The sequence below is a fragment of the Pseudophryne corroboree genome, chromosome 9, assembly GCF_028390025.1.
Source record: "Pseudophryne corroboree isolate aPseCor3 chromosome 9, aPseCor3.hap2, whole genome shotgun sequence".
NCBI classification, from domain to species: domain Eukaryota; kingdom Metazoa; phylum Chordata; class Amphibia; order Anura; family Myobatrachidae; genus Pseudophryne; species Pseudophryne corroboree.
In genome coordinates, this window is record NC_086452.1 from 428,094,040 (window position 1) to 428,113,891 (window position 19,852).

Here is a 19,852-nt window from a genome sequence, read left to right on the forward strand (position 1 = left end):
CGACACAGAGGTAGCCACAGCCGTGAACTACCGCACTGTACTGTGTCTGCTGCTAATATATAGACTGGTTGATAAAGAGATAGTATACTCGTAACTAGTATGTATGTATAAAGAAAGAAAAAAAAACCACGGTTAGGTCACTGGTATATACAATTATGGACGGGCTGCCGAGTGCCGACACAGAGGTAGCCACAGCCGTGAACTACCGCACTGTACTGTGTCTGCTGCTAATATATAGACTGGTTGATAAAGAGATAGTATACTCGTAACTAGTATGTATGTATAAAGAAAGAAAAAAAAACCACGGTTAGGTCACTGGTATATACAATTATGGACGGGCTGCGGAGTGCCGACACAGAGGTAGCCACAGCCGTGAACTACCGCACTGTACTGTGTCTGCTGCTAATATATAGACTGGTTGATAAAGAGATAGTATACTCGTAACTAGTATGTATGTATAAAGAAAGAAAAAAAAACCACGGTTAGGTGGTATATACAATTATGGACGGGCTGCCGAGTGCCGACACAGAGGTAGCCACAGCCGTGAACTACCGCACTGTACTGTGTCTGCTGCTAATATATAGACTGGTTGATAAAGAGATAGTATACTCGTAACTAGTATGTATGTATAAAGAAAGAAAAAAAAACCATGGTTAGGTCACTGGTATATACAATTATGGACGGGCTGCCGAGTGCCGACACAGAGGTAGCCACAGCCGTGAACTACCGCACTGTACACTGGTTGATAAAGAGATAGTAGTATACTCGTAACAACTAGTATGACGACGGTATAAAGAACGAAAAAAAAACCACGGTTAGGTGGTATATATTATAATACAATTATGGATGGACGGACTGCCTGCCGAGTTCCGACACAGAGGTAGCCACAGCCGTGAACTACCGCACTGTACACTGGTTGATAAAGAGATAGTAGTATACTCGTAACAACTAGTATGACTATGACGACGGTATAAAGAAAGAAAAAAAAAACCACGGTTAGGTGGTATATAATACAATTATGGATGGACGGACTGCCTGCCGAGTGCCGACACAGAGGTAGCCACAGCCGTGAACTACCGCACTGTACTGTGTCTGCTGCTAATATAGACTGGTTGATAAAGAGATAGTATACAATACTACTAATATACTGGTGGTCAGGCACTGGTCACCACTAGTCACACTGGCAGTGGCACTCCTGCAGCAAAAGTGTGCACTGTTTAATTTTAATATAATATTATTTATCATGTACTCCTGGCTCCTGCTATAACAACCTGCAGTGCTCCCCAGTCTCCCCCACAATTATAAGCTTTATATACAATACATTGATGTGCAGCACACTGGGCTGAGCAGTGCACACAGACTGAGTCACTGTGTGACTGTGTAACGGATATATTAAATAAAACAAACAACTGCACTGTCTCTGGTGGTCACTGGTCACTGTGGTCGTCAGTCACTAAACTCTGTCTGCACTCTGCACTCTCTTCTAATCTACAGTATCACAGCAATCTCTCTCTCTCTCTCTCTTCTAAATCTAATCTAAATGGAGAGGACGCCAGCCACGTCCTCTCCCTATCAATCTCAATGCACGTGTGAAAATGGCGGCGACGCGCGGCTCCTTATATAGAATCCGAGTCTCGCGAGAATCCGACAGCGTCATGATGACGTTCGGGCGCGCTCGGGTTAACCGAGCAAGGCGGGAAGATCCGAGTCGCTCGGACCCGTGAAAAAAAAAGTGAAGTTCGTGCGGGTTCGGATTCAAAGAAACCGAACCCGCTCATCTCTAAGATTTAGACCCTTAATAGGACCCATTATGCTCCTGCATGTTCCCCTTTCAGCAGAAAAGTGCATTTACAGTACACACACGGTATCCGGACTCCAGGTCGACAGCACAAAGGTAGACACACCTTAGGTCGACGCCAATTGGTCGACACACCTTAGGTCGACATGGAAAAATGTCGACATGGAAAAAGGTCGACAGGAACAAGGTCGACAGGAACAAGGTCGACATGAAAAAAGGTCGACATGAGTTTTTCACGATTTTTTTCTTTTTTTGAACTTTTTTTTATACTGAACGATCCACGTGGACTACGATTCGAACTGTAAAGTGTGTCAAGCGGTAGCGGAGCGAAGGTACCATGCCCGAAGCATGGCGAGCGAAGCGAGCCATGCGAGGGGACGCGGTGCACTAATTGGGGTTCCCGGTCACTGTACGAAGAAAACGGCACCAAAAAAACTCCTGTCGACCTTTTTCCATGTCGACCTTGTTCCTGTCGACCTTTTGTCCATGTCGACCTAAGGTGTGTCGACCAATTGTCGTCGACCTAAGGTGTGTTGACCCTCAGTCCCAGACCCACACACACTGTAGTGTAGTAAAACACCTAACACATACAGGCCATCCCTATACCACACGGTTTCATTTATAATGACCAACCCCTGTAGAGATCAAAGTGACATGCTCCAGTGCGTACAGGCAGCATCCCGGTGGTGTAGATACTGGTGGTCAGGTGACCGACACTGGAATCCCGACACCTGGCGTACAGGCAGCAGGCTCCCACTTACCAGTGAGGACAGAGCAAGAAGAAAGATCAGATCAGTAGTTATGGCTTTAACTGCACAAACTGTTCCCTGAAGGGGGACTGTCTGCTCGGAATGCGGATATCTGTCGCAGGACATGCCACTCGTGATTGAACTATAGATCTACACACCTGAATAAAGTTTGCAGTTTTAAGATTTATGGGATCTGTTTGTCATATATGGTTTGTTCATACAGTATTTGCCCATACATTTCAGAACCATGAAGTTTGGTGGGTATATAGTATGTGATCAATTGTCCAACATTCTATAAAGATTGGATGGTTGCATGGGTCACGGCTGCCATATACTGTCAGGATTGCTCTTGAAGGCTTTTAAGCGCTTTAGCTAAAGTTCTACTTACTGCATGCATTTACACACAAGCTGGTTTGCGGAACAGAAGCTGCTTGACTGGCACAAGCTAGGATACAGGTGGCTGCTGGCTTTTAGAACAGTGACACACCATAAGAAGGGTGATAGAGTGCCAGACACGGTCCAATGTAACTTTACTCCAAATGGTGGCAGAAACCACATGCAATGCCAAATGTGAATCAGCCATAAAAGGAAAACCCATCGCCCTGACTCACCCAAAGAGGAACCAGTCGTAGGCCACCGTCAGGTACAGGATCTCTGCAGGTTCTAAGGTGCTGTGGACCATCCCATCCTACAAAAGCAATTATTATTATTAGTCTCCTTTATTTATATGGCGCCACAAGGGTTCTGCAGCGCCCAATTACAGAGTACATATGCACATAATCAAAACAGGAAAACAGTGACTTACAGTTGAAGACAATATAGGACAAGTACAAGGTAACTACGCATAACTACACCAGTAAACAACATAGAGATAAGTTCCAAAGTTGCCAAAAAACTGCAGGAAATGGGCAGTTGAGGATTATTAAAGTAAGAAAAGGATAAGCACATGAGGGAAGAGGGCCCTGCTCGTGAGAGCTTACATTCTAAAAGGGGAGGAGCAGACAGACAGGGGTGACACAATCAACATTAATGTCACATTATGGTATCCAGGAGCAACTGGCTCCTTCTTAGTAAACCAATGAAATAACAGCACTGACCACTCACAACAATTTCACACACGTTATCAGTGTGTTATTCTGAACCAACACTTCTGTCGCACTATAAGAGACCATCCGATAGGAGGCAGTTTGCATTTTAAGACCCAAAGTATCACCCTGAGTTCATAGCTGTGCTTTGGATTTACATTAAGAATACAAGACATGTTGGGGTTCAATATAGATGTTCATTTACTTGAACCCCAAATATGCAGCTCCCAGTAGAACGTAAAAATTCCTAAAGGATGATGAACACCCTTCATAGCCACTGTATACACGCTTCTCATGTGCTATATGATTTTTAATTGCTTTGTATCATGCACGTTGTAACCTCATCAAACAGATAAAGCAATGTATAACACTGCACACATCTAATACATTGCGTTTGGTTTTTCTAGTCTAGATTAACCCCTCACTTACATGCACTTTGAGAGACCTATAAAAATGATTTGCGCAACTACTATTTTGTGTATCACTGTTCTGAGAGACACGGATTGGATCAGTAATTAGAGGGAATGCTGATCATTGTAGTGCCATATTGGTGGATCGTGGGTGGCCTTCAGGTTAAGTTAGGTCTCAATTTAGTAAACACATGACCCAAACTAAGTGCTATTATAATGTAGTGTAGGAAAAGCAAAGCAGAGACACCTTTCCATGGCTGGTGGCTTACAAGGGGGGTCATTCCGACCCGATCGCACGCTGCAGTTTTTCGCAGCGTAGCGATCGGGTCAGAACTGCGCATGTGACGGCGCTGCGCTACGATCGCCTCTGCCTGATTGACAGGCAGAGGCGGTCAATAGGCGGGAGGGGGCGAAACGGCTGCGTTTGGCCGCCGTTTCGTGGGCATGGTCCGGCCAACGCAGGCGTGGCCGGACCGTGCGGGAAGTGGACCTCATCGTTGCGTGACGTCACATGCAGCCACTGCGGTACGGGGAGCTATGAGTAGCTCCCGGCCAACACGCTAAAGCTGCGCTGGCCGGGAGCTACTCTTGAAGTGCAAAAGCATCGCCGCTGTGCCTTTGCACTACTGCGGGGGGGAGGATGGGGCGGCACTGACATGCGGGGCGGTCTAGCCCTGTGCTGGGCGACCCCCCGCATGTCTGAGTTCATGATCTACGATTAACTCGGAATGACCCCCAATATCTTTGCAAATGTATGTAACAGAGATCTCTGCATTGCTACATTATAATGTAGGATGTAAAATAAGAATTTACTCACCGGTAATTCTATTTCTCGTAGTCCGTAGTGGATGCTGGGAACTCCGTAAGGACCATGGGGAATAGCGGGCTCCGAAGGAGGCTGGGCACTCTAGAAAGATCTTAGACTACCTGGTGTGCACTGGCTCCTCCCACTATGACCCTCCTCCAAGCCTCAGTTAGGATACTGTGCCCGGACGAGCGTACACAATAAGGAAGGATTTTGAATCCCGGGTAAGACTCATACCAGCCACACCAATCACACCGTACAACTCGTGATATGAAACCCAGTTAACAGTATGAAACAACAGAGCCTCTCAACAGATGGCTCAACAATAACCCGATTTAGTTAACAGTAACTATGTACAAGTATTGCAGATAAACCGCACTTGGGATGGGCGCCCAGCATCCACTACGGACTACGAGAAATAGAATTACCGGTGAGTAAATTCTTATTTTCTCTGACGTCCTAGTGGATGCTGGGAACTCCGTAAGGACCATGGGGATTATACCAAAGCTCCCAAACGGGCGGGAGAGTGCGGATGACTCTGCAACACCGAATGAGAGAACTCCAGGTCCTCCTCAGCCAGGGTATCAAATTTATAGAATTTTGCAAATGTGTTTGCCCCTGACCAAGTAGCAGCTCGGCAAAGTTGTAAAGCCGAGACCCCTCGGGCAGCCGCCCAAGATGAGCCCACCTTCCTTGTGGATTTTGGCTGTGGCAGGCCTGCCACAGAATGTGCAAGCTGAATTGTATTACAAATCCAACGAGCAATAGTCTGCTTAGAAGCAGGAGCACCCAGCTTGTTGGGTGCATATAGGATAAACAGCGAGTCAGATTTTCTGACTGTAGCCGTTCTGGAAACATATATTTTCAGTGCCCTGACAACGTCTAGCAACTTGGAGTCCTCCAAGTCCCTAGTGGCCGCAGGCACCACAATAGGCTGGTTCAGGTGAAACGCTGACACCACCTTTGGGAGAAACTGGGGACGAGTCCTCAATTCTGCCCTATCCATATGGAAAATCAGATAAGGGCTTTTACAGGACAAAGCCGCCAATTCTGATACTCGCCTGGCAGAAGCCAAGGCCAATAACATAACCACCTTCCACGTGAGATATTTCAGATCCACGGTTTTTAGTGGTTCAAACCAATGTGATTTTAAGAAACTCAACACCACGTTGAGATCCCAAGGTGCCACAGGGGGCACAAACGGGGGCTGAATATGCAGCACTCCTTTAACAAATGTCTGAACTTCAGGTACTGAAGCTAGTTCTTTTTGAAAGAAAATCGACAGAGCCGAGATCTGTACCTTAATGGAGCCCAGTTTTAGGCCCATATTTACTCCAGCTTGCAGGAAATGCAGAAATCGACCTAGTTGAAATTCCTCCGTTGGGGCCTTTTCGGCCTCACACCATGCAACATACTTCCGCCATATGCGGTGATGATGAGTTGCTGTGACCTCTTTCCTGGCTTTAATAAGCGTAGGAATGACTTCCTCCGGAATGCCCTTTTCCTTCAGGATCCGGCGTTCAACCGCCATGCCGTCAAACGCAGCCGCGGTAAGTCTTGGAACAGACAGGGCCCCTGCTGTAGCAGGTCTTGTCTGAGCGGCAGAGACCACGGGTCCTCTGAGATCATCTCTTGAAGTTCCGGGTACCACGCTCTTCTTGGCCAATCCGGAACCACGAGAATTGTGTTTACTCCTCGCTTTCTTATTATTCTCAATACCTTTGGTATGAGAGGTAGAGGAGGGAACACATAAACTGACCGGTACACCCACGGTGTCACTAGAGCGTCCACAGCTATCGCCTGAGGGTCTCTTGACCTGGCGCAATACCTCTCTAGTTTTTTGTTTAGGCGGGACGCTATCATGTCCACCTGTGGACGACCCCATTGATTTACAATCATTTGGAAGACTTCTGGATGAAGTCCCCACTCTCCCGGGTGGAGGTCGTGCCTGCTGAGAAAGTCTGCTTCCCAGTTGTCCACTCCCGGGATGAACACTGCTGACAGTGCTAGTACATGATTCTCCGCCCATCGGAGAATTCTTGTGGCTTCTGCCATTGCCATCCTGCTTCTTGTGCCGCCCTGTCGATTCACATGGGCGACTGCCGTGATGTTGTCTGACTGGATCAGCACCGGCTGGTGTAGGAGCAGGGATTTTGCTTGACTTAGGGCATTGTAAATGGCCCTTAGTTCCAGAATATTTATATGAAGGGAAGTCTCCTGACTCGACCATAGTCCTTGGAAGTTTCTTCCCTTTGTGACTGCCCCCCAGCCTCGTAGGCTGGCATCCGTGGTCACCAGGACCCAGTCCTGTATGCCGAATCTGCGGCCCTCCAGAAGATGAGCACTCTGCAGCCACCACAGAAGAGACACCCTGGTTCTTGGGGACAGGGTTATCAAGCGATGCATCTGAAGATGCGATCCGGACCACTTGTCCAACAGGTCCCACTGAAAAATTCTGGCATGGAACCTGCCGAATGGAATTGCTTCGTAAGAAGCTACCATCTTTCCCAGGACCCGCGTGCAGTGATGCACCGATACCTGTTTTGGTTTTAGGAGGTCTCTGACTAGAGAAGACAACTCCCTGGCTTTCTCCTCCGGGAGAAACACTCTTTTCTGGACTGTGTCCAGAATCATTCCCAGGAACATTAGACGTGTCGTGGGGACCAGCTGTGACTTTGGGATATTCAGAATCCAGCCGTGCTGGCGCAGCACTTCCTGAGATAGTGCTACTCCCACTAACAACTGTTCCTTGGATCGTGCCTTTATTAGGAGATCGTCCAAGTATGGGATAATTAAAACTCCCTTTTTTCGAAGGAGTATCATCATTTCCGCCATAACCTAGGTAAATACCCTCGGTGCCGTGGAGAGTCCAAACGGCAGCGTCTGGAATTGGTAATGGCAATCCTGTACCACAAATCTGAGGTACTCCTGGTGAGGATGGTAAATGGGGACATGCAGGTAAGCATCCTTGATGTCCAGGGATACCATGTAATCCCCCTCGTCCAGGCTTGCAATAACCGCCCTGAGCGATTCCATCTTGAACTTGAATTTTTTTATGTATGTGTTCAAGGATTTCAAATTTAAAATGGGTCTCACCGAACCGTCTGGTTTCGGCACCACAAATAGTGTGGAATAGTAACCCCGGCCTTGTTGAAGTAGGGGTACCCTGATTATCACCTGCTGGGAATACAGCTTGTGAATCGCTGCTAGCACCGCCTTCCTGTCTGAGGGAGCAATCGGCAAGGCAGATTTTAGGAACCGGTGGGGTGGAGCCGCCTCGAATTCCAGCTTGTATCCCTGAGATACTATTTGAAGGATCCAGGGATCCACCTGTGAGCGAGCCCACTGATCGCTGAAATTCATGAGGCGGGCCCCCACCGTACCTGGCTCCGCCTGTGGAGCCCCACCGTCATGCGGCGGACTTGGAAGAGGAAGCGGGGGAGGACTTTTGTTCCTGGGAACCTGCTGTTTGCTGCAGCCTTTTTCCCCTACCTCTGCCTCTAGACAGAAAAGACCCTCCTTTTCCCCGCTTGTTTTTCTGGGTCCGAAAGGACTGAACCTGATAAAATGGCGCCTTCTTAGGCTGTGAGGGGACATGGGGTAAAAATGCTGACTTCCCAGACGTTGCTGTGGAAACTAGGTCGGAGAGACCATCCCCAAATAATTCCTCCCCTTTATAAGGCAAAACTTCCATGTGCCTTTTGGAATCTGCATCTCCAGTCCACTGGCGAGTCCATAAGCATCTCCTAGCAGAGATGGATAATGCACTTACTTTAGATGCCAGCCGGCAGATTTCCCTCTGTGCATCTCTCATGTATAAGACTGAGTCTTTGATATGGTCAATTGTTAGCAGAATCGTGTCTCTGTCTAATGTGTCAATATTTTCTGACAGTTTATCTGACCACGCAGCGGCAGCACTGCACATCCATGCTGACGCAATAGCTGGTCTAAGCATAATGCCTGAGTGTGTATATACAGACTTCAGGATCGCCTCCTGCTTTCTATCAGCAGGTTCCTTAAGGGCGGCCGTATCCTGGGACGGTAGTGCCACCTTTTTAGACAAACGTGTGAGCGCTTTATCCACCCTAGGGGGTGTTTCCCAACGTAACCTATCCTCTGGCGGGAAAGGGAACGCCATTAGTATCTTCTTAGGAATTACCAATTTCTTATCAGGGGAAGCCCACGCTTCTTCACACACTTCATTTAATTCATCTGACGGGGGAAAAACTACAGGTAGTTTTTTCTCCCCAAACATAATACCCTTTTTTGTGGTACCTGGATGTAAATCAGAAATATTTAACACCTCTTTCATTGCCTCAATCATGCAGTGAATGGCCTTAACGGGCATTAAATTTGACTCATCGTCGTCGACACTGGTGTCAGTATCCGTGTCGACATCTACTTGTGCCATCTGAGATAGCGGGCGTTTCAGAGCCCCTGATGACTTTTGAGACACCTGGACAGGCACGAGCTGAAGACTCGGCTGTCCCACAGTCGGCATGTCGTCAAATTTTTTATGTAAGGAGTCTATACGTGCACTCATTTCCTGCCATAAACTCATCCACTCAGGTGTCTGCCCCCCAGGGGGTGACATCCCTGCTAAAGGCATCTCCCCCCCCTCCACATCATTATCCTCCTCAAACATGTCGACACAGCCGTACCGACACACTCCACACACACAGGGAATGCTCAAACAGAGGACAGGACCCACAAAAAGCCCTTTGGGGGGACAGAGTAAGAGTATGCCAGCACACACCAGAGCGCTATATATATATATATATATATATATATATAGGGACTAACTGAGTTATGTCCCTAATAGCTGCTTTTCAATAAAATATATATATACTGCCAAATTTAATGCCCCCCCCTCTCTTTTCCCTCTTACTGGTACTGTAGATTGCAGGGAAGAGCCAGGGAGCTTCCTTCCAGCCGAGCTGTGAGGGAAAATTGGCGCCAGTGTGCTGAGGAGATAGGCTCAGCCCCTTTTTCGCTGCCTATTCTCCCGCTTTTTATGGAATTCTGGCAGGGGTATTTACCTCATATATAGCCCCTGGGGCTATATATTGAGGTATTTTAGCCAGCCAAGGTGTTTTTATTGCTGCCTCAGGGCGCCCCCCCCCAGCGCCCTGCACCCTCAGTGACCGGAGTGTGAAGTGTGTGAGAGGAGCAATGGCGCACAGCTGCAGTGCTGTGCGCTACCTTGGTGAAGACAGAGTCTTCATGCCGCCGATTTTCCGGACCATCTTCTTGCTTCTGGCTCTGTAAGGGGGACGGCGGCGCGGCTCCGGGACCGAACATCAAGGCTGGGCCTGCGGTCGATCCCTCTGGAGCTAATGGTGTCCAGTAGCCTAAGAAGCCCAATCCGGCTGCAAGCAGGCGAGTTCGCTTCTTCTCCCCTTAGTCCCTCGCTGCAGTGAGCCTGTTGCCAGCAGGTCTCACTGAAAATAAAAAAAAATCTAAGACTATTACTTTCTAAGAGCTCAGGAGAGCCCCTAGTGTGCATCCAACCTCGGCCGGGCACGAAATCTAACTGAGGCTTGGAGGAGGGTCATAGTGGGAGGAGCCAGTGCACACCAGGTAGTCTAAGATCTTTCTAGAGTGCCCAGCCTCCTTCGGAGCCCGCTATTCCCCATGGTCCTTACGGAGTTCCCAGCATGCACTAGGACGTCAGAGAAATCTCCATTACCGGCCAACTGCGGTGTGCGGTGGGAATTCGGTTGTTTTTTCTTGTCTAGATTAACCACTACCTTACATGCACCTGTGATGGCCTGTAAATTGATTTGGGAAATAGTAATTTTTTGTATCACAAATATAAATAGAAGGGGAGGAGTTCAAATCTTATTCCTGCAGGCACCCTCTAGATGGCGTCGAATAGAGCTGCGACTGGCTGCCGGCGTCTACAATTCACCAGGGGTGTCGTGCTGAAATTTGTGAAAAGTGATCCATTTGGCCGCCCCAAACAGCATTTTTCCCGATCGCGCTCATTAGTTTAGTCGGGTAACACTAGTGGGTGTGATCAGTGCGATAGGGGACAACAATTGTATATCGCCCCCTGCGATCTCCTGTCACTTTAGACGGGAAATCGGGGGCGATAACATTTGAATTCCCCTTTGAAAAGTAACAACCTGACAGAAGACTCCAAAATCAAAACATTGCATGTGGAATCAAGAGTGTGCGTGTGTGGTGGGTGGGTGGTGGTGGTGGTGGTGGTGGGGGTTATATTGACGCAGCAGCTAATTCAGACGCACTCACATCACAGTTTTACGGATACTCTTGCATTTTGCAGCAGCATGGACTTTGCAGGACAAGTGCTTTGAAGGTGTGTAGGCAGAAATGAGGGCAATTCAGTCTAAGTTATGAGGGGTCTAGTATGAATTGCCGGCGCTTTGGATACCGGCTCTGGGATCCCGACCGCCGGAATGCCGACAGCGGTGAGAGTGCAAAAGAGCCCCTTGCGGCCTCGCTTCACTCTCCACGTTGCGGGCACGGTGGCGTGCAGCGCGAGCCACGCTATTTATTCTCCCTCCAGGGGTGTCGTGGACACCCCAAGAGGGAGATTAGTTGTTAGGATATCGTCAGTCGGGATTCCGGCGCCGGTATGATGAGCGCCGGGGTTCCCGGCAGCCAGTATATCAAGTACCACTCGTTATGAGGCATCTTCAGCACAAAGGACAAGGCTGGTGCAGCTGTGTGCCGACAGCGGTCTGCTGCTTTTACAAGTGGGTGGGTTTCCGAGCACCCAAAGTGGCCGATTCACATTCAGCTCAGAATCAGACCAGTGTCTCTTCCGTCTTATAATGAATCATGCAAGATTAAGCCAACGATGTAGTTTAAGGCTTAACCCATTTGCTGACAAAGCGCCTGGTGAAGGCCTAAATAATAAATATCCCGCTGGCATAAGAAACAGAATAAGAACCACGTTGTAGTCAAGAGAGGTAAGAGGGTTTGGAGTGCAGCTTGTGCAAATGATTAGAACAGAAGCATTAAGAATGCAGTAGGTGTACAACGTGATGGGGGCATCCCTCCAAATGACTGTCAATTAGTACAATTTTGGGACTCCTGATCAGTCATTCCTTTCAACTTAAAAGTGAAAACATGATTAAAGTTTATATACAAAAGAAAAAGAAAAAAACACTAAGGGAAAAAAAAATGCTACAGAAAAGGAGATTTAATTGTACGCATAATTTCCCAAAACCTGTACACTAAAGAATTAATAAGGAGTCGGACCTGGTTCTTTGAACATAACTTTTCAAAAGGTTCCCATTGTTTGATGAATTATTGAAAGAGCAATTTTATAAGCACTTTTCTGGAGCAAAAAAAAAAAAAGGATCAAAAGGAAAAAAAATAAAAAAAAGGTGCAAAGTTAAAACCTTAGATAAGAAATAAATAAATAAGTCTATACGAAAGTTCCCAGCAACTCTAAGGTCATTGTTTAAAGGTGACAGATATTAGACGTCCCCTGTGACTTCGGCAAAGGCAAGCCGCCTTGTGGTTTTATATAGTTACAGAACTCCTTTGTACTGTAATATGTGTGTATATACATACACACACACACACAATTTACTGCTGTGAATTGTATATTGATAGCCAACCACAAGGTCCATGAAACCTCTTCAGTAGAAGGAGATGCTGCAGATAGAGCTGGTATACGGAGAAGAGGCGGCGGGTAGGAAGAGTAATACACAGGATGAACCTGCCACGTGCAGCTCTGAGATCTATAGGAGCCCACACAGATCAGACAAATGCTGCTGCTCCAGGTTCCTTGCCTTCTCTCCGGACCCTAAGAAGAGGAATAGCCCATAGCAGGAGGAGACGGTGAAGGGTTGTGGACTCTATTTATAACCCTGGATCTCCTTGCTGAGGACACTAAACAAGAAATCCCAAACATTTAGTGAGGATTAAGCAAACCTAGGAGGTATTTTATCCCTCTATATCCAGGTACCCTGGTACTTGTGTGCGGTGCCAAAAGCCGGTGCCAGTCTGTGCTCCCTCCTGGATTAAACCCTGTGTGCCTGAGACTATCTGTAATTATGAGCTGCTCTCCCCGACACTGCCACGAATAGTGTCTGTGCCACTCGGCCTTCTTTTCCGTTTATGGGACTGTAAAATAGCAGCCTACGGTTAGTATTCCTCTTATTCTGGTATTTGTAGTTCCATAGCAGCTGTGGTTCTACACGTCGCATCCCTCTGGTCTAGAGTAGGCGTCAGCAATCGGTGCCACGCGAGGATGTTTTTGGTGGTACACCCCCATCCACTGCCTAAAGTAAAAAAATTGCCCTAAAAGCCAGACAGAGCACACTGTGTCCACAGGTCCCTGCTTCCTACTGTGGGCTGCAGTCAGTACTGGATTGAGAGCTGGGGCAGCGGTCTGAGTTTCTGAATCAGAGTGAGGACAGCATTGTGGACAGCAGCAGATTACAGCTACCACTGTGGACAAGAATCGGAACAGTCCTGTATGCTGTCCATATGAAATTTGGATTGTCTTGCACTGAATGCTATATCGAGTTAAATACTGAGACTTTTGTGACCCAATACGAAGTCAGGAAGTATATGAAGACGGCAGGACGGCCGACTGATAAAGAAACCGTTATATGGAAGAACGGCGTCTTTAAAAGTAAGCACGAATGTGAGCATTTGTTTTTATAAGGATTGCACGAGATTATCTGTGATACACTGGTACCGGGTGGAAGAGACTTCACACTCAGAGGCTTTAAAGAAACCTTTATAGGTTTTTTCTGGGGTACATGAAAGTAAGCACACATGTGAGGAGCCTCCTTTTCCTTCAACACCAGGGTGAACCTATACAGATAGAAATACACCTCCAAAGTCACTACAGTATAAGGAATCCTGGAAGAAGTCACCCTCTTATTATCAATTGCTTCTGGGATCTCAATTGAATCTCTGTATACCATTTGTGTTTTTTTACATATTACCTTATGAACTTGGATCTATATGAGAACTACTTATAAGAAGTTTCTGGACTTTTCCAACGTTCTCTAATGGACATTTGACTGTTGCGGCAACTCATCACGGTAACCGTACATTGTTTGCGCCACCAGCGGGTTCCTATCCCACTGTTTGTTATTGTGAGTCTCAATAGTGATGCTATGTGCAAGGCTCAAATAGGTGAGTGCCGAGTCATGATTGGACAAGATCAACCCATGCTCCTCTGACCCTCACGTGATTGAGGATGAGCGACGTTGGACAGAAAGGGCGGGGAAAGGCTATCGCTGCAGCAGAAGGCATAGGTGCCTGGCAGTGCGGTACACTCCAGAATCCCCCAAAAGAGGATGATCTGGCAGTGAAACAGTGGGAGCAGACATAAAACAAAAAGGCAGCAGGGAGCGGTCTCATATGGATGGACTTACAGGAAATAAGCGGAAAGACATTGAGTAGGGGGGCAGCACAGCAGGGGAGATAAGAGAAAAGATACGAGGCAAGGGAGACGTGGAGGAAAGGAGACAAGTACGCAGAACGCAAACAAGGCATGAAACAATATGTATAGGCAGCAGGCTGTGCATAGAGATTAGCGCTGGCCAGGAATCAGGCCAGACTGGGGTGGTTGTGGTGGTGGTGTGGGGGAGGGGCATGTTTTGTGCATCTTCCTCCATCACCAGCTCTGAGCAATAGACCAGTGAGACACGAGTAATGCGATACTGGTAGTGATCCGTGTATAGTACTGTGTACCAGGCATGTGACCTGTGTACAGGAGCATTGTGTATCAGGTGTGTGATATCGGTGTGTCCTGTGTATAGTGATCAGTGTGTAGGAGATCCACATGACCTGTGTATAGTGATCAGTGTGTATGAGGCGTGCGAGAACCATGTGACCTGTGTATAGTGATCAGTGTGCATCAGGTGTGTGATATCAGTGTGACCTGTGTATAGTGATCAGTGTGAGATCCGTGTGACCTGTGTATAGTGATCAGTGTGCATCAGGTGTTGGATATCAGTGTGACCTGTGTATAGTGATCAGCGTGCTTCAGGTGTGTGAAATCTGTGTGACCTGTGTATAGTGATTAGTGTGTGTCAGGTGTGTGTGATATTATGGCATTTACTAATGCTTATAAGCTTGGTGCGCATTATTACAATGGTGCTGGCACTGCAGAGATTTCTTTGAGCTCGTTCATCCACTAGGGGACACTGAAAATCTAGTACAGCTGGGGATATCCCAAAGATACTCCCATGGGAAGGAGTGCTGTTCGAAACCTAAAAAAAAACGTCCAAAACTTGCATCTGTAGATGCAAATGTATGAAATTTGTAGAACGGTGAACGCGTGTGCTGATGACCACATTGCAGCTCTGCAAAACTGGGTAGTGGAAACTCCTCTAGCCGCAGACCATGAAGCTCCGTATGAGCACCTACCCGAAAAGTAACTCTCTTACCCCAAGAAATATATGCCTGTTTGATGGTTAGTCGTAACCATCTGGCCGAGGTTTGTTTTAAAGCTGGCCAACCCTTCCTGGGTCCATGATACAGTACAAACACAGCGTCAGACTTCCTAATAGAAATCGTAGCCTGCACTTAGACCCGTAAGGCTCTGACCACATAAAAGACAAGTCCCCCTCTGACAATCCTTGGAAGGAGGGGACCAAACTCGGCTGGTTTATTGGAAAACCGAAACCCCCCTAGGTAAAAAACAAAACAAAAAAAACTCTGCTTTAGTATGAAGTTCCGCTCTGTCTTCATGAAAAATTAGGAAAGGACTTTTACCTGACAGTGCACCCAAATCTGAGACCCTAGTCGCTGATGCTAAAGCTAGGAGCAGGACTGCTTTCTAGCTCATATTTTAAAGGCTCAAAAACAGCCATCTCAAAAATTCGGGCACTAAATTTAGTTCCCACGGTGTCGTGGGAGGACAAAAAAGGTGGTTTTATTCTCAATTCCCTATAAAAATTGTCTGGACCTCCTGCACGGACGCCAGACCTTGCTGGAAAAGGAATGAGAGGGCCGAGACCGGTACCTTCAGGGATCCTAATCTCAAACAGCCATCCAAACCTTTTTAGAGAAACTTCAACAGTCCAGTAAGGTGGGACGCGCTGGGGTTTCAACCCCTAGGCTGGCACCCGTCCATGTACCTCTTGCAGATTCTATAGTAATGTGCCGCAGCGACTGGCTTCCTTGCATCTAACATGGTCGGGGTAACTGATTTCGGGATACCTCTGTCTCCTAGAATCCTGGTCTCAAAGAACCACGCTGTCAAACGTAGACGGTTCAGATCTGGGTGAAGGAATGAGCCCTGTGACAACAGGTCCTCCCTCTGCGGACGTTTCCAACAATCTTCCGCCAGAAGTCCCCTTAGATTCAGATACCAACTTCAGCGAAGCCAGTTTGGTGCTATTAAGATCATCCACACCCTTTCCCGTTTCACTTTCTTCAACACTCTTGGTAAAAGGGGAAATTGCGGGAAGATGTACACCAGTTTGTATGTCCAAGAAATCACCAGCGCGTCCACCGCCTCTGCTGCTGGATCCCACGTCCTGGCCACATATCTTCTGATGGTTGTTCCGAGAGGCCATTAGGTCGATCTGTGGTAGACCCCACCATCGTACCACTGCCTCAAATACCTGTAGGTGTAGACATCACTCCCTTGGATGCATATCCTGACTACTCCTGGAATGAAGACTGCCGAAAGGATTATGTTGCGCTCTTCTGTCCAAGACAGAATCTTTGTGGCCTCTTTTCAGGCCATGCGGCTTCTAGTTCCGCCCTGACAGTTTATGTATGATGTCGCCGTCACATTGTCCGAATGAACTCTCATGCGTTGAGCCCATACTAGGTCTTCTGCCAGTAGAAGTGCATTGTAAATGGCTCTTAGCTCCAGTACATTTATTGGGAGACTGTTCTCCTGCGGTGACCATCTTCCCTGAAACTGATAGTTGTCCAGTACTGCTCCCCATCCTCTGAGACTGGCCTTTTCTGCCACTATGTTCCTGTGGACCGACCACCAAATTAACGAAGTCCTAGCCTGGGGCAACAAGCAAATCCTTTGGTGAAGAAGTAAATGTATGCCTGCCCCCTGAGCAATCAGATTCAGCTGAAAGGGTCTGGAATGTAGTCTGCCGTGTTGGATTGCTTCGAAGGATGCTACTATCTTTCCTAGAAGCTGTACACAAATATGCAGAGAGGCCATCTGGTTCTGTAGAACCTGGCGTACAATCTCCTTGATATCTCGAATCTTGTCTTCTTCTAAAAAGAGACCTAGAAATGTAATCCTCTGTATCGGTTGAAGATTGGAGTTTTTGAAGTTCACAATCCAGGCATGTCGAATCAGAACAGATGACTGATCTGAGCATCCCAAATCAAGTGGTCCTGAGAAGGAACCTTGATAAGAAGGTCGTCCAGATACTGTAGTGTGTACCCCTAACAATCTAAATTTCGCTACCATGACTGCCATGATCCTTGAAGACTCTCGGGTCTGTTGATAGGCCAAATGGTAGAGCTTTAGTACTATATAACAGATTATTGCAAATGAATGTATTATTCAATTAACATGTATGATCCATCTATTCATGTTATGAAAGTTATGACAATATTTTAATATACAGGTTGAGTATCCCTTATCCAAAATGCTTGGGACCAGAGGTATTTTGGATATGGGATTTTTCCGTATTTTGGAATAATTGCACACCATAATGAGATATCATGGTGTTCGGACCTAAATCTAAGCACAGAATGCATTTATGTTACATATACACCTTATACACACAGCCTGAAGGTCATTGTAGCCAATATTTTTTGTAACTTTGTGCATTAAACGAAGTGTGTGTACATTCACACAATTCATGTATGTTTCAAATTCACCTTATACACACAGCCTGAAGGTCATTTAATACAATATTTTTAATAACTTTGTGTATTAAACAAAGTTTGTATACATTGAGCCATCAAAAAACAAAGGTTTCACTGTCTCACTCTCACTAAAAAAAGTCCGTATTTCGGAATATTCTGTATTTTGGAATATTTGGATATGGGATACTCAACCTGTATTGGGTTTTTTTTTTAATAAAATGATAATTTTCTTATCATATGTTTTAGATATTTGTGGTGGTTAAGCTCCCAAGAGAATCCTTTTCTTTTTTCTATTCCATGTTTAATACCTCTGCAGACAGGAGGTATTTCTCAGTGGTTTGAGCTCATTGGTTATAGTGCAAGAAAGGGTCTTAATTGTTTTCTTCATATAATATATATATATATATATATATATATATATATATATATATATATATATATATATATATATATATATATATATATATATATATACATACACACACACATACATACATACATACATACACACATACATACATACACACACACTATATATTGTCAGTAACATCATATTTCTCCTTCTTTAATTACAGAGGATCTTCTAACAGTCATTTAACTACAAGTCAGCGCTAAATAAAAAACCTTAAATTGTTTCCCACAGCCTGTAATGCAGTATAACATTGGTGCTGCTTAGAACAACAACAGGGGAAGGAGTGCCTCCCCTCTAGTGGACAGCCCGCTCTTCCGGCGCGCCTGATTAACCTAGCCAAAATGGCGGCAATTGAAAATTTCTGTTCACCTCGCTGCTAGGTTTCCTTGCAGCGAGGTGCCTCCTGCCTGTCAGTGTGCCCAATGCACTTATCGAAGGCTGCGAATGAGCTCCTGGTGGTCCCCCTCCTATTGAATGTACCCGCTAGCTTCTATCCGGCTGCGTTACTCCTACTATCCGACTGTCGGGTGGTATTCATGTGACCGCCGGTCAGCTGACCGACAGTCACATGACCTCCTCCACCATCCCGACGGCTCACTATCCCGATGGTCGGCATGCCGACCAACAGGGACTATTTCCACTCGTGGGTGTCCACGACACCCATAGAGTGGGAATAGAACCCGTGGCGACTGCAGGTCGCCACCGAGCCCGCAGCGTGGCGAGGGCAGCGAGCCCGCAAGGGGCTTGCTGCACTCGCCCATCCCCGCCGGGATCCCGTACTACACCCTGACTGTCAGCAGCGTATTGTAGAGCGGTAACGATAGAGGTAAAGCCGCCAGGCGGCTCCGCTGCACCCCCGCCAACCACCTAAGCCGCCCTGTCCTGTTGCTCCGCTCCGCTCAGTTCAGCGGGGAATCTATACGTAGGTGCAGCGCTCTGTTACTCACTGCTAGAGATCTTCTGTAGGAGATGCCGACCCCTTCCACCGGGATCTTAGTCTCTGCGTACTGTTTAAGTACACCTCAGTTGAGCCTGCACCCTCCTTTCTGACAGGTGGAATAGGGTTATAGTTAAGAAAAAAATCCTAAAAAGATCTTAAAAAAACAACTTTAGTGGAGCAAGAGCTCCTTTCTGTGTTACCACCTCCTAGCACAATTTTTCAAACTGGAGGGATTAGTGGGCGTGAAGGGGGAGGAGCCAGCTGTGCATATTTTTTTATAGATTGTGCTGCCTTCGGTCTGCATCCTTCACACCCCAGCTGTACTAGATCTCCAGTGTCCTCTAGTGGATGAACGAGAAATACATTTAAAAAAAGAACCATATTTAATTTTGTTGTCCAAAAGCACTATGCAGTTACTAGAAGACCTAAAAGGTGCCTCCTACCGGGTAGCTAAGAATATCACTATCACTTTGCAGCTCTGTGGTCTGATGTAAAGCACTCAGCCTGCAAATCCTTCCTTTTAATGGGCAAAGAGCTTCTTTAATGTACAATCCAGTGCACGAGATCTATTATCATCATTTGTACCTCAATGCTACTATTATTCTCCGATGTCAATCATTTTACACAGGTAGAAGCCCCCTACAGTGCACTTCAGCGTTGCAGCTGGCAGGAAACCCCATGTATATAGGAAGGTAAATCCTTCATCAGGATCAATCTTTTCTCTCAAAAAATCTTCTTTCCTGCTAAACTCCTGAAGCTTTCACATGGACACTTCTGAACATCATCATAGTCATACAAGAGCTAAGGTGCTCTACGAGTTGAAGCCATTTAAATGGAGACATCAACCAGTATAAATCT

At 46.7% G+C, this 19,852-nt stretch overlaps 1 protein-coding gene across 4 annotated transcripts in view; it reads right to left on the minus strand.

The window, feature by feature from the left end:
• Positions 1-19,852, minus strand: part of MTMR14 (myotubularin related protein 14) — a 175,678-nt gene that overhangs the window by 66,259 nt on the left and 89,567 nt on the right. For all 4 annotated transcript variants that reach the window (XM_063940996.1, XM_063940997.1, XM_063940998.1 and 1 more), the window contains exon 12: positions 3,159-3,235. In XM_063940996.1, coding sequence (XP_063797066.1) covers positions 3,159-3,235 — 77 coding nt within the window. The remainder of the gene's footprint in view (positions 1-3,158; positions 3,236-19,852) is intronic.